General features: G+C 37.1%; 1 protein-coding gene across 1 annotated transcript; it reads left to right on the top strand.

The window, feature by feature from the left end:
- The first annotated feature begins 1,920 nt into the window (after positions 1-1,920).
- On the top strand, positions 1,921-24,014 carry LOC127934455 (cystic fibrosis transmembrane conductance regulator). Its single transcript, XM_052531845.1, has 27 exons — positions 1,921-2,229; positions 2,922-3,032; positions 3,906-4,017; positions 4,495-4,710; positions 4,886-4,975; positions 5,859-6,022; positions 6,441-6,566; positions 7,566-7,812; positions 8,788-8,880; positions 9,397-9,573; positions 10,049-10,240; positions 13,806-13,900; positions 14,474-14,560; positions 15,287-15,998; positions 16,081-16,218; positions 16,606-16,643; positions 16,795-17,075; positions 17,181-17,260; positions 17,480-17,630; positions 18,967-19,194; positions 19,451-19,551; positions 19,927-20,154; positions 20,998-21,153; positions 21,230-21,319; positions 22,632-22,804; positions 22,896-23,001; positions 23,358-24,014. The coding sequence occupies exons 1-27, from the start codon at positions 2,177-2,179 to the stop codon at positions 23,568-23,570; spliced, it is 4,458 nt and encodes a 1,485-aa protein (XP_052387805.1). The 5' UTR covers positions 1,921-2,176; the 3' UTR covers positions 23,571-24,014.
- Positions 24,015-24,044: the final 30 nt, after the last annotated feature.

The raw sequence follows: 24,044 nt of genomic DNA on the forward strand, positions 1-24,044 counted from the left end.
CTTCCACTATTCGAGCTCGCTGATTGGTTTAAGAATAAACCGTCAATTTATCTTAGATATTTTTGCTGCATATGCTACAGAACAACAGCAGTTGTGCCAAGATGTGCCAGCCCGAGTTATTTCCTGTTCATTGCCAGTTTATTCAACAAAGAAAGTTAACAATCTAGCTTCTGATTACTAAGTTATTAACCCAACAATAGCGGGGTCAGTTAATTTTTTTGCAGTGGGCCACGCAAACGTATGTGTTTGGTTGTGTGGGCCATTAGTTGAAAAGTTTGGGAACCACTGGTCTAGTTTAAATGGGTGGTTCACTGTTGGCTCTTTTTCACATAATTTACCTTTATTCCACACAGCTCTGTCCCTTCTTGCCCTTCTTTGAGAAATACGATGATCATTTCCTGCTTTTATGAAGCCCCTCCCTCAGAAATAGGCGATTGTCTCTGATTGGTTAGCTAGCCAAGTGTGTTGTGATTGGCTAAACCGCCTCTAGTGCTCGTCTAAACGTCCCGCCCCTACCCTCAGAAAAATAGCAAAACAATCTGCCAATGGGATAGGCCTAAACAAGATAATTAAGATTCAATTATTTTAAAATATTTCGGCTGGAAACAAGACAAATATCTAAAATTGGAAAGCATTTTTTGCAGTGTATAAACCCTGACTGGCCATGTGTCCACATGGCCAGTCAGGGTTTATACACTGCAAAAAATGCTTTCCAATTTTAGATATTTGTCAGGGTGTTTGCTTGCACCCTGAGTAACTGATATAGACTCCGACGTCCCCATGACAAATGCAGTTTAGAGAATGGATGTATGGATGGACATATATGAGATTCAAAATAATAAACAAAAAAATCTGATTATCCAATGACATGATAAACATAACTCCAGCATTTGCGGGAATATGTTTAACTAACATGTATTGTCAAATCAGTAAGGTTATGCCTGTCAATTTACTAAAGTCTGCTCTTGTGAATTAATGCATGCTGTAATTTAAACCTAAAACTTTCTCAGTTTAGTTAAAATTGCCCGCTGAGCTGGAACATTGAATAGACAGCATGCGTTTGTCTTTCTCATTGCAGCATCTTGGACTTATCAAAACAATTATATAACTTGCATGGCTCCACAATCATCTAGGCTTTTTACAGAATCCTGAATCATAATGTTTGGGACAATTTAGGTGAAGTTAAAATGAAGTAAAAAAAAACAAAAAAAAAACGTGTATATATATATATATATATATATATATATATATATATATATATATATATATATATATATATATATATATATATATATATATATATATATATAATTTATTTTTTTTATTATTTTTTTTTTCAAATTGTATGGGTACGCAATTTTTTTATATATTTGCTTTAATGGTATAGCAGCAAGCCGCATAAACTCAGTGTTGCCCAAGTTTCCACAAACTCAAATTTGCTTAAGTTTTTTAAATTTGGGTTAAAATTATCATGTTATCCATAATAATTTAACAGTTAAAAAGAGCATATTGTTCTTCAGAGGAAGCAAAAACATCTGATCGTGTTTTTTTGTTTGTTTTGTTTTTTACAATGGATTATGTGTTGCGACAAATATCCATCGTCGCAAATATTCTAATTTGTGACAGAAATAGTGCAGCATCTAAATAATTTCTTCTAAATTAGTTATCAAACTCTTATCTTCTATATATTTTATTTAATTTTAAAATTTTAAGATTTTCAATCTCTTTTCAAACTAAGGAAAGGTGCGAAATTAAACAACAGCTGCAGTTGACTGTCATGTGTTAAAAGTATTGACGTTCGTTCTCAAACACCACGAGAATTATGTGATGATGACACGACACTTGCTCCTGTAAAGCAACACGTGAGCTGTAAAAGACTGACAGTTTGAGGATGACAAGCCCAAAGGATCTGTGGCATTTGGGGCTGAGAGAGCGCCCTGCTCTCACTGAATCACAGCGCTGCTGTCAGTATGCGCTCTTTATACGCGAGTTACCTCTCATTAACGATTTAACACACGAGAAATTCTCCTCATCATATAAATACTGGCAGCGAATCTCGCCGATATCAGCGTTGAACTGTCCGCACGGTGGAGGACAGCGCCAGAGAACTTTATTCAGCGGAGACGCATTAAGCTGCCACCCGATGTAAGCGTGTCACCACCGGGGTACTTTTAGGATGCAGAGATCACCTGTGGAGGATGCCAGCTGCCTCTCAAAATACTTTTTCTGGTAAGATGCAACCAAAATATGAAATGTTTTAGATGTTCTGTGTGTCCACGTGTGTACTAACAACAACAAAAATGTTGTGCTCAGGACACGTGTGTGTTTAAATAGGTTACCAGAGATATTTTTCTTGTTTATTCAAAAATTTCTAGTGTATTCACATGTGAAGGCTACACAGACTACACCTGATGACTGATATATTCATAGAAACATTTAAATAATTTCATTTCATACTTAGTTTTGAGGTCCCTGAAGAAAGTTTTCTTTTTATTGCTTTACAAGTGTTTCGTCTTGAGAGGCAACACTTTTAAACAGTGTTTTCGTACAAACGCTTCTACAACCTCAAAAGTTCAAAAGTTATTTTATCCAGAGCAAGCAGGCTACAGTAAACGTTCACAAACAGAAGCCGGGTTCGACGGAGGAGAAGTTGGGTTTCCTTCAGCTATTTAGAATTTCATAACACAGTTTTCATAAAATCACAAAAGGGGACTTAAAGAAAATGTTTGTGCAAGAACAGCATTAAATTGAGTTATTTTAATAATTCACACACTAGTCCTGACTCCAGCGTGTTTATAAAACTGTGCATAATAATATCTATCATAAAATAGCCACGCGTACATCTCCTTAAAAATAACTACAGTTCATTAGAATTAAATCACAATATTGAAGTTTTAAACATTTGTTCGGACTGTTTACAGGTGGACAAACCCTATAATGAGAAAGGGTTTTAGGGAGAAACTGAGGCCATCTGATGTTTATCAAGCTCCCAGTCAAGATTCAGCAGACATTCTTGCAGAGCGTTTGGAGAAGTGAGTATTTTCGTTCTCACCTTTTCCTGACACTCTATTTATTTATCTATTTTTTTTAAAATACTGTTTAAAATTGATTTACTCATATACCCTCATATAGAAAAGACCCCATTATCCGGGTGAATGAAATGTGTTCATTGCATTTCCAGTTGCATTCCATTTAATTTGCATGAGCATTTATATATTATTATCTGTTAAGGACAATTAAAAAATAATATGTATTGATATTTCCTCTGTAATTTTGTTGTTGATTGCTGAGTATATTTTCTCAATGTCTCCTCCATTCAATAACCAGAACTGGAATGAAAGAACTTTGATTCACATTTTTGTAAAGTGAGCAAATTTACATAATGAAGTGACTGAAACAGAACTCACAGTCTTGGTTTCTATTGTGACTTTCAGTGTCCTAAAAGCTCCTGTTACTAACTAGAGCCAAATAGCACACCTTTGGGTGTTTGTGTGATGTTTTTAGACAAAAGAAGGGGCAAAAGAAGAATAAAATGTAGACAACCCTCTTAAATGTCACGCTGCCTCATACCCGTAAAGTTCCTTCCATGCCATGTCTCACATAAACCACAATACATCCGTGCCAGTGCCCAGCTAATGGGCACCAAATGCGACCTTTTAAAGTGCCAGGCCCCTGGTGAGTGATAGATGATGAGCATTTCAGTTATTCCTCTATTGTGCAGTACTGCTGGGAATCTGAACGTTTTCCCTAAGCTTGTCAAGGTCTCTTTGCTCTGTTTAATAAGTTCGCTAAATCACCTTGGTTATATAGGAGTGCGCCAAACAATGCGGACTATACCCGTTTTATTATGGGTGGGTGGATGCTGTTTAACTGTTCCATTCAGCTTTCTTTCTTTCCCTAAACAGAGAATGGGACAGAGAAGTTGCATCTGGAAGGAAAAAGCCCAGTCTACTACGAGCACTGGCACGATGCTTTATACGACCATTTCTGTTATTTGGCTTCCTCCTATATATAGGCGTAAGTGTCCAAATAATTTATTTCTGTCTTTTTTTTTTCTTGGATTGGATTGGTTGATCTTTATATACAACAGCTTAGTACAAGACAGTTCAAATGGATGAAGTTTTGTTAATTTGTTTGGTGCCTAGCTGTGTACTGCAGGTAACCTCTTGCTAGATCTTCTACATTTTACATTTATTCATTTAGCTAATGCTTTTATCCAAAGCGACTTACAATTGCTAAATATGTCAGAGGTCATACGCTTCTGGAGCAACTAGGGGTAAAGTGTCTTGCTCATGGACATTTTGGTGTCTCACAGTGGATTCGAACGCGGATCTCTCACACCAAAGGCATGTGTCTTATCCACTGCACCAACACCACTCCCACCCATCTTCTTCCACTTCTCACTTGATTATTTTTATTGTTTGTACATACTTTGGGCATCAGTTTATATTGATGCTTTTCTGTAAATAGTAATTAAGTTTTACTATTTTTCAGGAGGCTACAAAAACAGTGCAGCCACAGCTTTTAGGGCGGATAATTGCATCATTTGACCCAGTCCATGAACCGGAGCGAGCCGATGGTTACTTTCTTGCCTTTGGTCTTGGCTTGCTATTCACTGCCCGCTTTCTCCTGCTCCAGCCTGCCATGTTTGGGCTGCACCGCCTGGGCATGCAGATCAGAATTGCACTCTTTAGCATAATCTATAAAAAGGTTTGTGTCTAGCTATTTCTGTCTACTATTATATATCTCTGAGACCAATATCTTTCCTCAAATAATGGATCAGATTTAAGCCATCTATTATTAGCACAAAATATTTAATAAAATATCATTATATTCAAATAACAGTGGATTAAGTGCATGAATTTCTCCTAATCTTGACCCTTAGACCTTGAAACTTTCTAGCCGAGTTTTGGACAAAATAAGCACAGGTCAACTGGTCAGTCTGATGTCGGCCAGCTTGGGCAAATTTGATCAGGCAAGTATGAAATGAGCAAATGATGCCTTTATACTGACAGTACATTGGGGCCTAACTTTACAGAATTTTGTTTTTAGAATGTATAAATACTACCATCCAAAAGTTTTAGTTGGTTAGATTTCTTTAATGAAAGAACTCTTTTAAATGCTCACCAAGGATGCATTTATTTTATTTATTCAATAATACAATAGAAACAGTAATATTATGAATAATTACAATTACAGTTTAAAAGAACTGTATTCTATTGCAATTAAAAAAAAAAACGTTTATTTGTTTATTCCTTAGATGGCAAAGCTGAATTTTCAGCAGCCATTATTCAAGTCTCACATAAATCAGTGTGACATGATTCTTCAGAAATCATTCTAATTGTGGAAACCTGTGATGAATAGAAAGTTCAAAAGAACCACATTTGTTTGAAATAGAAGTCTTCTGTAAGAATATGAAAGTCTCTACTGTATTTATTTCTTACAAAAAATAAATCCGACAGACCCCAAACTTTTAAACGGTAGGGTGTGTATGCCCATTTGTAAAGAGGCTGACCATTAGAAATGAATATACTGCTGCTAACTTGTTGGCTGAGCATTACATTTAGCATAATGCTTCATTGAGGAGCGTAGCCGAGCTCTGGAACACCCCAAGAAGGTAGAGCCAATGTGTCGAATATTGATACACTCTGTAAGTGTCCTTTCCTTGGAATGTGTGAGATGGTTTTCTTATGTTTTCTACCACTGAAAAAGTGCAGAGGCTCCTAGACTTCAGCTTTTGACATACATGAATAAATAAAGATTTTTGTTTTTAATTAATTACTAATGTTTAATACTATTCGTGTTGTATTTCTTCTTCATCATCCTCTTCTTTTTTTGTTTTTTTGTTTTTGGTATAGAGCCTGGGTATGGCCCATTTTGTATGGATATCACCATTGCAATGCATCCTGTGTACAGGGCTTATCTGGGAACTCATTGATGTCAATAGCTTCTGTGCACTTGCCGCTATCTCTTTGCTGGGCGTCTTGCAGGCCTTTCTCTCACATAAAATGGGTCCTTACAAGTAAGTATTTAGCCTACATCGTAACACCAAAAAGTGAATCTTGCCCCAAGATGTTCCCATTGTCAGACTCAAACAGGCACAGCTTTGTTTTAGAGAAGTCTCTCCAAATATGCTCCCACAGAAACACACATTCCAGCTGTGATTCATGCTGGTTAAAGGCTTTGAAGAGTTGGGACAGGTAGTTCACTTCTGCTCCTGTAATCAGGAGGGTGGGTAGCCTTGTGCCTTTGAGAGATGTAAACAGACACACACAAACTCACAATCAATTTGAATTCAGTATGTTATTGTCTGTATTCAGTGCCTTCATTCAAAAGACACCATCGTAGACATTAGTCAGATGTATTATGTACAGGATGTGAAGTTCTAAGAAGAACAGACACTTCATTACAAGTTTCTGCCTTTTTCTGTCTTCCTTTAGAGCACAAAAGGTGCTACTGACTAATAAACGGTTGGCTCTGACCTCAGAGATCATGGAAAACCTGCATTCAGTAAAGGCCTATGGCTGGGAGGAGATAATGGAGACCCTCATCAAAAACATCAGACAGTAAGACCCTAAAAATTCTGTTGGATATTCTGCTCTTTTTTTTTGTGCTTTTGCGTAACCAGGCCTTTGACTATCAAGAAGAGAATGTCTGACAAACTTTTATTTTTAACGTGCCATTTACTTATATATATACTTACATATACTTATATATACTTATCTGAGATAGATTACAATGAATTGACTTCCATTTGGGGAAAAAATGGAAATAGAGGAAAGTAATGTTTATTGATACCCCTAATGGGAACAGCCAAAAGAGAGAGAGAGAGAAGTATATAGAACGTTTATACACTGCCTTTCAAAACTTTGGAGTTGGTAAAATTTTTTAAATATTTTTAATAATAAGTCTATTTTGCTCACCAAGGTTGCATTAATTTGATCAAAAAATATGGTAAAAACAGTAATATTGTGAAGTATTATTATATAAAATAGCAGTTTTCTATTTTAAAATATTTGTTAATGTTTGTAAAAGTTGTTAGAAGCCATTATCTTATGATATATAGGTGCTCAAGAAACATTTCCTATTGTTATCAATGTTAGAAAGTTCAAAAGAACAGAATTTATTCAAACAAAAAAGTTTTCTCACTTTTCATCAATTTAATGCATTCTTGCTGAGTAAAAGAAAAAAAATTAAACCAAACCTTTGAACAGTAGAATGTGCATATATATATAGTTTTATTTCACAGACATTAATCATAGTAATCAAGTTAAAAATCAAGTTAAATCAAGTTAAAAGGGTCTTAAACAAATTTCTGAAAATATTTCAGAAACTTTGGCAAATCTACTCAACTGAGAACTTTGTAAAAACAGTTACAGTTGATATTACAGTTAAGTAGATTTCTCTCCTAATGCTTTAGTTCTTGCTTCTTTAATAGTAAGTGAAGTTCTTTTATACTTTGGTTCTTTCTCATAGTTTGGTTGAGCAAAAGTTGTGCAAGATCTGAGCCTTGAGGGACTTGAGGGTCATGTTTGTCATTCTTTCTTCCTGTAAACTTTTTTTAGGGATGAGGTGAGGCTGACCAGGAAGATTGGCTCCCTGCGCTATTTTTATAGCTCGGCATACTTTTTCTCAGCCATCTTTGTGATTGTTGCCGCAGTCGTCCCTCATGCCCTCAGCCGCGGTATCAACCTGCGTCGCATATTCACAACTCTCTCCTACTGTATGGTGCTGCGTATGACTGTTACTCGACAACTGCCCGGCTCCATTCAGATGTGGTACGACTCTATGCGGCTTATTTGGAAGATCGAAGTGAGTCTACACACTTTAAAACTAGCACAAATGTAACCCATTCTCATGATCCCTTTCTGTATGATACACCATGAATTCCAACTTTAAAAATATTAGGGGATTCAGATTATTATAATAATTAAACTTTTTGTAAATAAATGTATTTAAAGGGTTACTCCACCCCAAAATGAAAATTGTATCATTAATCACTTACCCCCATGTTGTTCCTGACACAGAAGAGCGTAAGCTGCCTGCATTCAGCTCATATTCTCCAAAACGCCACAACGGTGATGCAGAGAGACACAGAGGAGACAAATTGTTAAATATAAAGTCATTTTGTTCGTTTTTTACGCTTGCAAAAAATATTCTTGTCGTTTCATAATGTTACGGTTGAACCACTCATGGCAGATGGAGTATTCTGATAATGCTTTTCATACTTTTCTGGACCTTGATAGTGTAATTTACTTCAATGTCAATGGGACAGTCACAAGCCTCCTGGTTTTCATCCAAAATATATTAAATTGTGTTCCGAAAACGAACAAAGCTTTTACTGGTTTGGGACGACATGGGGGTAAGTGATTAATGACAAAAATGTCATTTTGGGGTGGAGTAACCCTTTTAATGTCAACTTTTGTGGTTGATGCTTGTAATGGAACTACATACACTGCAAATTATTTGCAAAAAGTATATATTTGTTTAAATTGAGAGGAAGTTTTTTTTTCTACCAACTGTATCGTTTGTGAATTTTTATAATAATACAATTTTAGTAATTTGAATTGCTAAAATAATGCTAAAGTACATCTGCTATAATATAGCTATAAAATTAAAGCATTTCTGGTTTGGTGTCAATAAAGGGAAAACAGTCCTCTGTACTACTGTATTTCTGAAAACACTTAGAACTTAACTGTGCTGAACTTTGAGAGAATGTTGCTGTTACTGTGGTCTTCTCTGTATCCAGAGCTCTACCTAAAACTTTAACTTACCTGTTCCCTCAAGGAATTTCTTAGTAAGGAGGAATACAAGTTAATGGAATATGATCTCAGCATCACAGAGCTGGAACTCAAAGATGTGACTGCTTCTTGGGATGAGGTATAGTTAAGCATCCGTAGTCCTAGTTATAGAACATCACTTCTGAATTTCAATTCTATCTTATCATATGAGATATTTTTTTAATATTATATATTTATTAATGCCTTTTTTTAAAAAAAAAGACTGATTCGTTTCTTGATTCTTTTCAATTATTGTATAATTAGAAGCACGTTTAGAGTAGTTAAATTAACTAATTTGCAGTACACTCTGTTGACTGTTTCTTAGTCTAACTGTATTTGAATTGCATTTTTAAGTTCAGTAGTTACAAGATTGATGAAGCCTAACTAAGGACCATGATTTGCCAGGTCCTCCTTCTCTCATCAACCCTTCCCTGGAAACATGTGCGGTTCTGTTTCAGTGAGACTGTCACGTACTTAAACTACATTAGGCGATATTCTAAACTGTATTCCTTTTCATCATTTAAAGAAAAAGAGAGAGGATTGATCACTGTGTTTTTTAATTATTCAGTGTGCGTGGGTAGTGCAGTGTAAATAATCTCTGTCTGTGTTTCTTCAGAGTCCTGGTGAACTTTTAGAAAGGATAAAACAGGAGAACAAAGCTAATGGCCATCACAATGGAGATGCAGGCCTCTTCTTTACCAATCTATATGTGACTCCCGTATTGAAGAACATCAGTTTGAACCTGAAGAAAGGAGAGATGTTGGCTGTTACTGGTTCTATGGGCTCTGGGAAGGTAGGATTGCTTGCCGTTATCTTCAAATCCGTCCTAAATATATATCAATGCAAGTTGTACTGAAATTTGAAATAATATATTTATTATTTATATGAATAAAATTATATGTTATTTATTATTATTTATTTTAGAAACTATATTATATATTTATTATTATTAATATAAATTAATTTTATATCATTTATTTAAATTTATGAAAGTCTTGCTGATAATATAAATGTCTGTCTACTTCTTTTCAGTCAGAAATTAGTGTAGGAAAAGAGACTAAACAATTCCAACGAATTATTTACAATTCTAACAATTATAGCGAATAAATGAAAGGCCTATTAAACTACAATGTGAAGCCTTTAATAAGCTGACAAATAAGCTAAAATATAAAAGGATGAGTAAATCAAGCTGTTTAAAAGAAAGCAAACATTTGCTGAAAGGAAACTGTAATGTTGTCATTGTTCAGACATAATGCCTGTATTTATAGAGCTCATTGTTGATGAGCATCCTCGGAGAGCTGGTTCCCTCCTCTGGGAAGATCCGACACAGTGGTCGAATCTCCTACTCCTCCCAAACAGCCTGGATCATGCCTGGCACCATCCGAGACAACATCCTTTTCGGTCTGACCTATGATGAGCTTCGCTACAAGAGTGTGGTCAAAGCATGCCAGCTCGAGGAGGTACTGACAGATTAATGCTCTTCAGTCCACCCTTTGTCTCTCTCATTTCCTTAGTTTTACTCCCATCTCCAATTTTTCTACCTTTGTGTATTTTTTTCTTTATATTTAGTTTCTCTCTCTATTTGTATTTCAGTCCCTATGTCTACAGTACAGGGGCATCTAAAAAAAATTGAATATCATGGAAAAGGTCTTTATTTTTTTGTAATTTAATAAAAAAAAAAAACTTTCTAATATTCTAGATTCATTGCACACAAACTGAAATATTTTAAGACTTTGTTTGTTTTAATTCTGATGGTTAAGGCTTACAGCTTTAAAAAAAATTAAGTATCTCCAAAAATTTGAATATTCCATTTTGAACTTGAATAGTTTGATTAATTTTGATTATAAATACTGTGTACCTCTTGGGTTAGTTTAGATCATGCAACCACAATTACGGGAAAGACTATTGACTTGACAGTTGTCCAGAAGACAATCATCAACACCCTCCAAAAGGAGGGTAAGCCACAGAAGGTCACTGCAGAAAGGGCTGGCTGTTCACAGAGTGCTGTATCAAAATATATTCATAGAAAGTTGACTGGAAGGAAATGTGTGGAAGGAAAAGGTGCACAAGGAACAGGGATGACCACAGCCTTGGGAAGATTGTCAGCAAAAGCCAATTCAAGAGAGCTTCCCAAGGAGTTGACTGAAGCCGGAGTCAGCGCATCAAGAGTAACCACTCAGACGTCTTCAGGAAAAGGGCTTCAGCTGTCACATTCCTAAAACCAAGCCACTCCTGAACCAGAAAAAACGTCTGAAACATTTCACCTGGGGTAAGGAGAAAAAGAACTGGACTGTTGCTCAGTGGTCCACAGTCCTCTTTTCAAATGAAAGTAAATTTAGCATTTAATTTGGAAATCAAGATCTGGAGTCTGGATGAAGACTGGAGAGGCAAATAATCCAAAGTCCAGTGTGAAGTTTCTGAAGTCGGTGATGATTTGGGGTGCCATGACATCTTTTGGAATTGGTCCATTGTGTTTTATCAAGTCTAAAGTCAGTGCAGCCATCTACCAGGAGATTTTGAAGCACTTTATGCTTCCATCTTCTGACAAACTTTATGGAGATGCTGATTTCATTTTGCAGCAGGACTTTAGCACATGCCCAAAGTGCCAAAACCACTTCCAAGTGGTTTGATGACCAATGATATTACTGTGCTTGATTGGCCATCCAACTCACCTGACCTGAACCTCACAGAGGATCTATGTGAAGAGTCTATGTCTATTGTGAAGAGGAAGATAAGTAACATCTGACAAGCAATACAGAGGAGTTGAGGGCAGCTATCAAAGCAACCTGGACTTCAATAACACTTCAGCAGTGCCACAGGCTGATCGCCTCCATGCCATGCTGCATTGAAGCAATAATTCATGTAAAAGGAGCCCCAACCAAGTATTAAGTGCATAATTAAACCTGCTTTGGAGATGTTGAACATTTCTGTTTTGTAAATCTTTTTTTTTTTATTGATCTTTGAGAAAATATTCTAATTTTTTGAGATACTGCGTTTTTAATTTTCCTAAGCTGTTATTCATCTGAATTAAAACAAAAAACTTTTGAAATATTTCTGTTTGTTTGCAATGAATCTAGAATATAAGAAAGTAAATTACTTTTCCATGATATTCAAATTTTTGAGATGCACTTGTATATTGCCTGGCCTGACTCATCTCTTTTCTCAATCTAACTAGTCCTCCTCTTTGTCTTCTCTCTTGTTTTTGGCTCCTGGTTTGTTATGTTTCTGTCTTCCCTCTCTCTCTCTCCCTTTCTCTGTTTCTCTCTCTTTCTACATGGAATGTTCACCTGGCATTTGAACTGAGAACCTTTGTTAGATATAGAACTCTGCTCATGGTTTTCTCCCCTCAATCTCTCGATACCAAATCAGCCAATCATGTGCAACTATCAGCAGCCAAAGTGTTGAGTGACAGGCCCCCTTGTTTAACTGAATCTTACATGAAAGGACGGTCAGGAGATCTGCTGAGAACACATTCATGTCCAGGCATTAGGATGATAAGTGAGATTTATCCGTGCTAGTGGAAGAGATTTGTCTAGCGAAAATCATAATGTAAGGCTTTGCAAATACTGCAAAAACTTAAATTATATTCACAATGACAAAGATTTCACATTTTCTGAGAACATAGTGAATTAATGATTGTTTTTTTTTCTTCACAAAATTAGCAAAACATTTTTTAGGCTGGACAAAACTAATAAATTTTAGGCTGAAAACAAGAAGAAGAAAATATCAAAAAAATATTTTCTCTAAATAAGTCACACAAAACATGTATTTTTAGTGTGTTTTTACCTTTTTTTATATACAATGCCAATTATTTGCTGTGTAAAAAGTATATTTTTATGTATTGCTGTGATATAATATTATATATAAATATATATAAACTTTATTTAGTTTAGTTTTTTTTTCTTAGATGTATAATTGCAATTAATTAACATAGTGTGTTTCTGACTAGTGAGTCTGGGACTTTTACAGGCTGTGTCAGTTCCCATAGGAAGAAAAGTAGAAGTGTTTCCTCTCAAACAAAGCATGTTTTCTCAGTAAATGGTGATTAAAAGCACAATTTATGACTGTTTGTTACGAAATATCCAGACTCTAATAACAGAAGAGCAGCGTGAGGTTGATATTCCTTCACAATGGTAGGCTTGGCCATAACAACAGAGTGTGAGAAATTAGCCGTCTGTGTGCTAACTAGCAAGAAGCTGCAAAGTATTGTTGTTTACTGTACATAATAAGTCTTTATTCAGTTTATGCTGATAGACTGACACTTAAGCTTTCCCAGCGTACTTAATCTTTCTGAGTCACGCATTAGAAACAAGTTTTCAATGCAAACAGCAAGACTAGCAGGATCCAATAAATGTATTTGTAGAGTTTAAAATGTAAAGTCATGTTTAGTGGGCTTTTGTTATCCATGTATTTCCTTTGTGGCACTGATATACTCGCAGTTTAGTCCTTATTCATGTTGTGTCTGCAGTAAACCTAAAGACAGTGGCGCTCCAGTGCTTCCCACTGATTTGTTTGTGTAGAGTTTAAAAAATCTTTCTTAGTGCATCACTGCATTTAATTATTGTTTTTAATGCTCCTAAAACGGACAAACAGAGTTGATGACAAGGTAAGTACTTCCTACATTTGGAATTATTCGTCTCAAGTGTTATGTGGTCACTGCTAAGAAGAAAAGCTTAAACAAGACTAATATAATCAGGCTGGTCTGCTGGTTTTAGAGGGGTTTTGGGAAGTTGTCAGCTAGCCTGGCTAGTCAACCAATGAGCAGCAAGCTAAGACCAACAAACCATCTTAGGTGGTTAGATTTTTTTTAAGCATGAGTGTTTCCATTAATTTATGTCAAAAGGGTTTTTAAGTACCAAAAACCTGCAGTTTAACATTTATTTCTGCTGTAAGTGTGTGTTGTCTTGTGTCTGTGTTCTGTTGTAAAATAGCATGTCGTGGTTGGTTTTCCATAAATTTCTCAAAATGGCATTTCCATCTTACTTCCCTTTGCTCTGTATGACGATATTGTCTGTTTTCTATTAGGATCTGGCTGTTCTTCCTGAGAAGGATAAGACGCCTATGGCTGAGGGTGGTCTAAACCTGAGTGGGGGTCAGAAGGCACGTGTGGCTCTAGCCAGGTATGTCACACATTTCCTCACTCCCCTCGAACATCTCTCAACTCCTCAAATGTACAACAGCACCTGATGTTTAAACCATGCTGGAGTCCTCACTTTCCCCATGGCTGCTCTTTCCCACATAACTTTAGGGGAAAGAGTAAATCATATATGCAGGGCTTTTTAATAACTTCACATCAGGAAGTTTGTTCTTGGATCTCTTTTGGATTTACATGGCCATAAATTCAATGTTAAATTTTACAACTCGATACAATCTTGCTGCAGCCATAAATAAAATGAGGGTTTGACAAGCTTTTATTGTTTGTTTGTTTGTATTGTTTGTACGAAAGCTTTCCTGTGTCAGCGCTGTTGTCACATAACTTTGACATAATACATTTATATTTTTGGTACATCTTATTATAGTGTGCAGAGTTTACAATATTACGATATTCCTTTAAATAGTTTATTAAATAATTTTACTGAATGAACTATGTTTATCTTAAAATAAACTTAAATTGTATTTCAATTATCAGATTGTCACTAGTTAAAAATAGCTATCTGAAAATGTTATTAAGTAATATCATTTTCTCTGCACAGGGCTATTTACAGAGATGCTGATGTTTACCTACTTGACGCACCGTTTACTCACCTGGATATTGCAACAGAAAAAGAAATATTTGACAAGTATGCATATGGTTTATTTTAAATAAATATTTAACTACCCAATTTTTATCGTAGCATTTTGACTTTCATTAATTCTGAGATTGCTTTTTGCCTATTTTCCGATGCGGTAGAATTTCTGTCTGTCCAAACATAATAAAAACAAATTCTCCATAAGTGCATAAAACAAAAAACTTTTTTTTTTTTTCAAATTTCCATCTGAAGTTATAAGTGTGCAACAGTGTTATAAGTGTGCAACAGGTTCCAGAAGTAAAAAAAAAAAAAATTGCAAAAGAAAATTATAATCAAAGACAGACCTACAATGAGGTTATTAATCGATGGTATATTGCTTTTATTGAAGGCATCAGCAATGCATTTTTCAAATATTTTTTTTTAAATAATCATGTTTAACCATGGGATTCCTAGTAAAAATAACATTACCTATGATTCTGCAAAAAAAATAATAATTGTTTGTAATGTTCACTGCCTAGTTGCTCAGTTCGGTTAATGGCTTATGACTCTTAAACTTTTTGTAAATACTAATGGGAAAAATACTTCGAGAAACAAATCTGCTAAAAAAGCTGGCAGGTACTGTTGCGCTCTATAAACAAATATCAAATGAATTATGACTTCTCACCAGTGAATGAGGCTAAACTGAAAAGAGACTACAACACATACTCTATTGGAGTTAATTTTAGCTTAAATGTCCGAAATATTACTGCATAACCTCATTTTTATTCATTTACCCAGATGTCTGTGTAAGCTGATGGCCTCTAAGACACGCATCTTGGTAACAAATAAGATTGAGCATTTAAAGCGGGCTGATAAGATCCTACTGCTCCACAACGGTGAAAGTTTTTTCTATGGCACCTTTTCAGAGCTTCAGTCAGAACGGCCTGATTTCAGCTCTTTGCTTTTGGGTTTGGAGGCCTATGACAATGTCAGTGCAGAGCGCCGCTGCTCCATCCTCACAGAGACTCTCCACCGCGTCTCGGTGGATGAGAGCGCAGGCATGCGACCTGAACGCTCATCTTATCGCCAGGTGGCCCCACTAATGCCTGTGTACATAGATGAAAGAAAACCTTCAGTTATTGTCAACACTCTTGGAGCTGCCCGTAAGCCATCCTTCATTCAGATACCTGAAGAAGAAGTTCGGAGGACATTACCTGACCGGAAGTTCTCCCTGGTGCCAGAGAACGAGCTCGTGGATGAGTCCTTTATGGGGAGCGACGTGTATCATAACCATGGAGTGCATATGGCTGGTCAGCGGAGGCAGTCTGTATTAGCGTTCATGACCAATGCACAAGTCCCGGGCCGTCGTGACCACCTGCAGTCATCTTTCCGCAGACGGCTGTCCGTCGTGCCTCAGAGCGAACTGGCATCTGAGCTGGACATCTATGCTCGCCGTCTGTCAGACAGCACGTATGACATCACCGGGGTCCTACAGGAAGAGAACATTGAGGTGTGGAAATTTCTTGCACTTACTGCAACATATTACTTTACATACTAGGCTTTAACTTCATCTGATTTGCTTCTACTTGCAGGCTTGCTTAGTTAATGAAATAGATGAAAAAGAGGAGGTATTCGAAACAGCAAAGTGGAACACATATGTCAGATATGTGTCAAATAATAAAAGCCTTCTGTATGTTCTGATCTTCATCTTCCTTATTGCTGCAATTGAGGTAATCTGATATAATATCTACTGATATGTTCTGCATCACAAGTTAATATTGTTGATGTGTTTCCACGATTATAAAGATTTCTTTATTCGTTAAAATAAATTCATTTTATTCTGCAAAGAGGAATGTGCGACATTAAAGATCAAAGATCAAAAGCCACATTAAAGACTTCTAATAAAGATTTTAAATAAATGCTGTTTATTTTAACTTTTTATTAATTTAAAGAATCCTGAAAAAATTCAGCTTTGCCAGCACAGATATAAAATACATTTTAAATGCATAAAATATATTACAACAGAAAACAGTTCTTTCAATAACATTACAAAATATTATACAAGCTTTTTGTGGATCTAGATTTACTAACCTTAATTCTTTGTTGTGTGTTTTCAGGTTGCAGGATCTGTAGCAGGGATTTTGCTTATAACTGAGTAAGTGTTTTTCTTTACCTCATTTTCCAGTGATCTGCTCTTCTAGGTAGAACTAAACTCTTTTGTCGTCAAGCATTCTTCAATAATAATAATATGTAGTTCATTTTAATCAATCCACAAAATACTGCATTTTCAATATTTTTTGTTGTAGTGAACTTTGGAATGAAGAGCATCAACGAGTTGAGCCAAATATTACAAAGTACTCCAACACGTCTTCACCTGAAAAACAAAATGCCATCATCGTGACACCGACAGGCAGCTATTACATTCTCTACATCTACGTGGCCACATCAGAGAGCCTCCTCGCAATGGGATTTTTCCGGGGTCTTCCATTTGTGCACACGATGATCACAATCTCCAAGAAACTGCACCAGAAGATGCTGCATGCTGTTCTCGGCGCACCCATGTCTGTGCTCAACACCATGAAGACGGGTCAGTGTTATGTAAGGCTGAAATAAGTAAAAGTAAACCATATTTCCACCAGTCCAGTTTCTGACTTAATACGTTACTGTTTGTATCCCAATATTTTTTTTACAGGTGGCATCATGAATAGGTTCACCAAAGACATGGCCACCATAGATGACATGCTTCCTCTCCTCATGTTTGACTTTGTCCAGGTTTTTAACTCCTTTGATAACTTCTATTGTCAAAATGCCTTGTTTAAATCTTGAGTAATTCATGACAAATTTTTGTTTTTCAGTTTTACACACACACACACACACACACACACACACAATTATATATATCACATCACAAATGTTTCTTGAGAACAAAAATAAAATGTATTTAAAAGTCAGTTTAATACATCCTTACTGAATGAAAATATTTATTCACAGCTGACTGTGGTGGTGGTTGGATGTATTCTTGTGGTGTCCATTGTGAGGCCGTACATATTCCTTGCAGCTACTCCCCTGGCCGTTATTTTCATCGTGATGAGGAAGTACTTTCTCCGCACGGGTCAACAGCTTAAACAGCTGGAGACAGAAGGTAAGGTCAGATAGTGTGTGCATTCTTTGCATGCAGTTGTTAGATACGTCTGTGCAGTTGGCAAAGGGATTCCTGACGCACTTGGCGTGCTGGCGTGTGGCTTGCTGCCAGGGATGAGAAGGCCAGTTAGACAAGGCACTGATGGGAGGTCATTGGTAGGTCCAAAAACAGGAGAAGAGCAGAGGATGGATGATTCAACCAGAAAGAGAAAAGGATATCTCAAAGGAAAGGAAAAGGGCATGGGTGGGATGTCAGAGCTTTGTTTCTCAACCAGTCTTCTATGGTCTATTACATCTCTGAATAAGGCAGACCCATTTCTGTTGGTCTCTCTGTAACCCAGACAGGAAGAAAACTCCTGCTAGCCTCAATTGTCAACGATCTTCCTACTGTCAGCCTATCTAGAGCCACAGAGAAAGCAACTAGGGCTTTCCGTACTTTGTAATACTGGGTTAGCAAAAACCCGACCAGGGATTTCCTCTGCTGCTATCCTGATATCATTCACTCATCATCCACAACTGATGAGCAACAAGCTTTATGGCGGCGATCCCAGAAAACTGCGCAACCCTTTTGTTTTTCAGACAAGAGGAACTAAATGCATTGTCTTGTCTATAGAAATGGAAAGGAATGTTGCAAGGAAAGCCGTGGTGAATGAGAAAAACTTAATGAACTTGTGGATTAGTTCATTTTGATTATGAGGTCATAATAAAGGACAGAGGGCAGGACTTTTATTTCTTCCTTCCTCTTCCTGACCCTTTCTGGTTTTGGAAATATGTGGCACAGATGATGGCAAAATACAAGTGCTTGATATTGACAGTTAAAGGTAATAGTTGACCCAAAAATGAACAACTGAATTGAAAATGCTTTATTAGAAATCATTCTAATATGCTGATTTGCCTCTTAAGAAATGTTTTATTAATGTCAAATTTGAAAACAGTTGCTTGATATTGTTGTTGAAACTGTGGCACATTTTTTCCTGAATTCTTTGATGAACGGAAAGTTCAAACATTGTTTAAACAGTTCAAATATTCAAACATTTATGTGGAATGAAATAGTTTTGTAGCATTATACTGTACTTTAAATGCCTTTACTGTCACTTTTGATCTATTAAATGTGTTCTTGCTGAATAAAAGTATAAATTATAACCATAAATGTGTGGGTGTCAACCCCCAAAAAATCATCCTAAAAATGACCTGTAGACCAGAATAAAGGGGTGCTCCAGAGGAGGAATGCACTCCATGACTCTTTTGCTTTGTTTGTCACACAAAGCCATTGCTTCAGAAGATTTCAAATTAAATGAATATACATGTTGACATCTTCAATTCTTCTCTCATCACAGCTCGTAGCCCCATTTTCTCCCACCTCATCATCTCGCTGAAGGGTTTGTGGACCATCAGGGCCTTTGAGCGGCAGGCCTACTTCGAGAACCTGTTCCACAAGACCCTCAACACCCACACAGCCACCTGGTTCCTCTACCTGTCGACCCTACGATGGTTCCTCTTCCGCTCCGACATCCTCTTTGTGTTCTTTTTCACGCTGACCGCCTGGATTGCGGTAGGAACCAACCGTAAGAGCACTCCTCCATCTGTAGTTAGGCAAGAGTGAACAGTAGAGCATGTAGAGTGAGCGGATGCCACTGTTTATTTGACGGTGTCCAAAAAGCCAGTGAACGCTTGATTTAGTGGGTTTTACAGACAATTTGTTTTATCAAGAGGTAATTGTGAGCAGTGCTTGGAAAATGCCTTTGAAGAGTAGAAGTGAGGTCATTGTGAGCAACCTTGCACTTGATGTTTATACTTGCTTGTTTGTGCGTTATTCCATAGAGGATAAACCGGGCGAGATTGGTATCGTCATATGCCTGGCAATGCTCATTCTAGGCACCTTCCAGTGGTGTGTTGCCACCAGCATTGCGGTAGATGGAATGGTACGTGCCCTTTTGGTTTTCCTCCCTTAAAACGGGATGTTTTTCATTTGTTCTTAACTGCAGAATTTGTCCTGTTCTGTAATGCTGTTGAATATATTGTCTGAGCGGGTTTTATTTTTAAGTCAGGGAAACACTGACGGGGCTTATCAAGGTTCAGAACATTTTGTTTTTCTTCACTATGACCCTATCAGGAGAACAGTTTACAATCACGTATTTATACAGTAGTGGCACTTTATTTTTGCCACATGGTGTAACTGTGTGCACATTTGTACTCGCACACACAAACACAGAGGCTAAGCATCATTTAAAGGCTAAACAAACCAAATGCAGCTTAGACCTCAGTGGACCTGATTACATCATACCTTCTTCCTCCAGATGCGTTCTGTTGACCGGGTTTTTAAGTTCATCGACCTGCCGTCTGAGACACCCAAACCGGACAAAAGCAAATGCTCAGATCTGATTATCAAGAACGCCGATGCACGGGCCAACTCAAACTGGCCCAACCGCGGTCAGATCGATGTGCAGGATTTAACAGTCAAATACACAGAAGGGGGTCACGCTGTCCTCAAGAACCTCTCCTTCACTGTGGAGGGTGGACAGAGGGTACGTACAAGCAATTTCCAGGCTTAAACTCCTCTTTAAAATTCTAATGTTTCAGAAAAATAAACGCTAACACATAAACCTTTCATCAAATTCTGTAAAAGAATTGTCTCACAGCATGAAATTACAACGGGCTATAGCTTGAATTATGCTTTTAAAGAGTGGGGTCTAAAAGTAAAATATTATTGGTTTTTCTTTACAAATTGTATTTTCTGCATCACATTTGACTTTTTGTGTAAAGAAGTTTTTTAAATTCGGTGTCATAGATTTGTTTTAGATTAGATTATTAGCCTAGCGATGGAAATACAGAATCTAGAACTGAAAATATTTCTTATGTCTTAATTTTATTTAATTATTATTATCAATATTTTGCTTTATATTTTCCAAAATCTTAAAACTTTATTTTTATTTTCAGGTTTAAATTATATTTCCAACCCCAGAGCTTTAACTTGTGGATGTTTGGGTTGTACTGCCCCACAAAGGCGAAATGCAGTAACTACACCAACACCAAATTTATTTATATTTTGTATATCTTTTTCAAAATCTGAGCATAATTGAGCCAAGTCACGAGACTTGATTTCGGTTTTGACAAAGTTACTGCATTTTGCCTTTGTACAACACTGTAGACGATGGGCAACTAATAGCAACTTAGCTAAAGAGTCTCATGTGTTCAGCCTTATATCTTCTTTGAGTTCTGTGGTGTATATTGTGAGACTGGCTTCTAGTCCAAGCTTCTAACAGAATATATTCCATGTATTGCTGAAGATGCACTTCTATAGCATGTAAATCCGTTCACAGGTTTCGTTTTATTGTGAAATTTCAGGTCAGATTGATCATCTTTTTCAGGTGGGTATCTTGGGCCGAACAGGTTCTGGGAAGAGTTCTCTGTTCAATGCTCTCTTGAAGCTGGTTTACACAGATGGTGATATCTCCATCGACGGGGTCAACTGGAACAAAATTCCACTTCAGAAGTGGAGGAAAGCCTTTGGTGTGATGCCTCAGGTAACGGCAGTCATCCTCTCTCTCCATAACATCTCATGATATATTTTTGTAAATATCTCCTTCCACACCACCACAGAAAGTCTTCATCTTTTCGGGACCTTTCCGCACGAACCTAGACCCTTACGGTTGTCATAGTGATGAGGAGCTGTGGCGGGTCACCGAGGAGGTGGGTGTCTCCAGAGCAAATGATCAATGACTGTGAGGTCAAGTGGTTTCATGACCCTTTTTTTCTAGAGCAATTCAAAGAAACTGCTCCTGGGACAATGGTAACAATTTATTTGCTACTGAGCAGTTAAGGGTGTAGTTCATAATTCAGACAACAACAAATTTCAAACAACACAGGTTAACCATTGCTAAATGTTAACCTCTAAATGTTGTCATGTCGGGCACAGACATGACACACTTCATCTTGTTCCCTTTTTCTTAAATTATAATTTAGGTGTAATTTTTATGACAATATTTATATTCTAAATCATTTCTATTTTTAGTCAAGTGTCATTTAAAGCTGCAGTCGGTAACTTTTGACGCTCTAGCGGTTAATAAACAGAACTGCTTGCGTCCTGCGGAAGAACATTGTAGCCGGAACTACTTCTCTCTGTTTATGTCTATGAAGAATCACAAAGGTACTGGGTTACTCCGCCGCGGCATCCCCAAAGCAATCTAAAATAGTCCATATATAAACACTTATTATAGGTAGGGGTGCTCCGATCATGATCGACCGATCGTTATGCGCATCTCGTCAGTAAAGCCGGTTTTCTAATCAGCGGTTAATTCCCTCAGGTGCGTGATTTCACATAGAGCAGCTGTTACTACACAGAGCCGTTGTTAATAGAGAAGATGCGCAAATCACGTTAATTTTCAGCGTTTTTTGGCGCATCTTCTCAGTTAACAATGGCTCTGTGTAGTAACAGATGCTCTATGTGAAATCACGCACCTGATGGAATTAACCGCTGATTAGAAAACCGGCTTTACTGACGAGATGCGCATTAACAATCGGCCGATCGTGATCGGAGCACCTCTAATTATAGGTGCACCCTAGTGATTCAGGACAAGCTAAAAACACTGTTTGGAAAATGGATTCATGGTGTACTTGCTTATTATATACATTTTTCTACATTTTGAACACAAACAAAGTTACGGACCGCAGCTCTGAGTGGTTGTTTCTTAACGGGAGCGATGTATTTCTGCAAATGGCAATAGGACCACTGGGAGGAGCCAGAGGAGCTTGATTTTTTCACAGATTATCTGTCTCATATTCTACTGTGAGGACATGATGACAGGTTTAACAAATATGTAAAAAATATATTTTTACAAAAGTTACCTACTGCAGCTTTAATGACGGCAGATCATTAGGTCTAAAATATTGTGAATATGATCGATATGATCAACCAAGCAATCCTAATTAATCATCTAGCGAACTGATGCTTTGCTGACAGTATTTGCATGACTTACAGTTGTTTCTGTGTTCATGTGTGAAGGTCGGTCTTAAGACAGTGATTGAGCAGTTTCCAGACAAACTGGACTTCCAGCTTGAATACGGAGGCTATGTACTGAGCAACGGCCACAAGCAGCTCATCTGTCTGGCTCGCTCCATCCTCAGCGGAGCCCGTGTCCTCCTCCTGGATGAGCCTAGTGCCCACCTTGATCCAATGTGAGTCCCCACATCACTGCTTGTTAAGCCCAAGTACAATGAATTCAAATCATGGTAAATAATGGTGGCTTTGCGTTGTCTTTGGTTTCAGAACTATTAAGGTGTTGAAGAAGACATTACGACAGTCTTTCTCTACGTGCACTATATTGATGTCTGAACACAAAGTGGAGCCACTACTTGAGTGCCAGTCTTTCTTGGTAAGATTTTTAAATATATTAAAATAGCTAACAGTTATTAAACTGTAATAATAGTGTTGCTGTGGCTCGGTTGTAGAGCGTTACGTGAGCAATGCAAAAGGTTGTGGGTTTGATTCCCAGGGAACACTTTAGGTAAAATAAATAAATGTTAGCCTGAACACATTGTAAGTCGCTACGGATAGAAGTGTGTGCTAAATGCATAAATTGTATTATTTTAATAATATTTCACTGCTTTTACTATATTTTGATCAAATAAATTCAACCTTAGTGAGCATAAAAAAAGGCTTAAAAAAAAGAGAGCGAAAAATCAATTTTTAAGTTTAGTTTGTCTCCGACTCCTCTGATTTCTGTTGCAGATGATGGACAAGGGTCAGGTGAAGACCTACGATTCCATTCAGAAGCTGCTGAATGAGACCAGTCATCTAAAGCAGGCCATAAGTCCAGCCGAGCGCCTCAAACTCTTCCCTCGCCGGAACTCTAGCATGCGCGGCCCTCAGTCCAAACTCAGCTCTGTTACGCAGACACTGCAAGAGGAGGCAGAGGACAATATCCAAGACACGCGCCTCTGAGCGTCTCAAACTGGAATCCAAATGGTACATTGTATTGGATGACCTATCGTCAGAACATTTGACATTTATTATGAAAAAGATATGTATTTTTTCTTAACGTCACAAGAGGTACTCAATATCATCTCACAATGGGACATAGTGAGGCCAGGAATGATTTTTCTCAAATCAAATGTATTCTTCTCTTATTTTTCTCTGAACATTTAATTTATTGTCAACATGTGTCCAACGTCTGGCAGCATATGAATCATGTAAACTGCGAAACAATTACTCTAGTTTCTTTATGTGTTTCATGGAATAGGGAAAGTCACAAACAAATATATTGAATATTTTAAAGTGTAAATATATATAAAAGCCTTTTCTGTGAAAAAAAAATATATTTTTCAAGACCTTGCTTCTCTCGTTTTTTTTTCTTTTATCTGTGTGGTCACCGGGAATAACCTCATTCCACTCTTATCTTGTGTTATAGTGCGAAGC

This window comes from Carassius gibelio, chromosome A18, assembly GCF_023724105.1.
Source record: "Carassius gibelio isolate Cgi1373 ecotype wild population from Czech Republic chromosome A18, carGib1.2-hapl.c, whole genome shotgun sequence".
In the NCBI taxonomy this organism is placed as follows: domain Eukaryota; kingdom Metazoa; phylum Chordata; class Actinopteri; order Cypriniformes; family Cyprinidae; genus Carassius; species Carassius gibelio.

Bases quoted from the DNA above. Each gene is read 5' to 3' on its own strand.
- LOC127934455 (XM_052531845.1), top strand. From the start codon at position 2,177: ATGCAGAGATCACCTGTGGAGGATGCCAGCTGCCTCTCAAAATACTTT. The intron at 17,631-18,966 runs GTAAGGTCAGAT...CTCTCATCACAG, and splicing joins TAAACAGCTGGAGACAGAAG to CTCGTAGCCCCATTTTCTCC. The intron at 21,320-22,631 runs GTGGGTGTCTCC...TCATGTGTGAAG, and splicing joins TGTGGCGGGTCACCGAGGAG to GTCGGTCTTAAGACAGTGAT.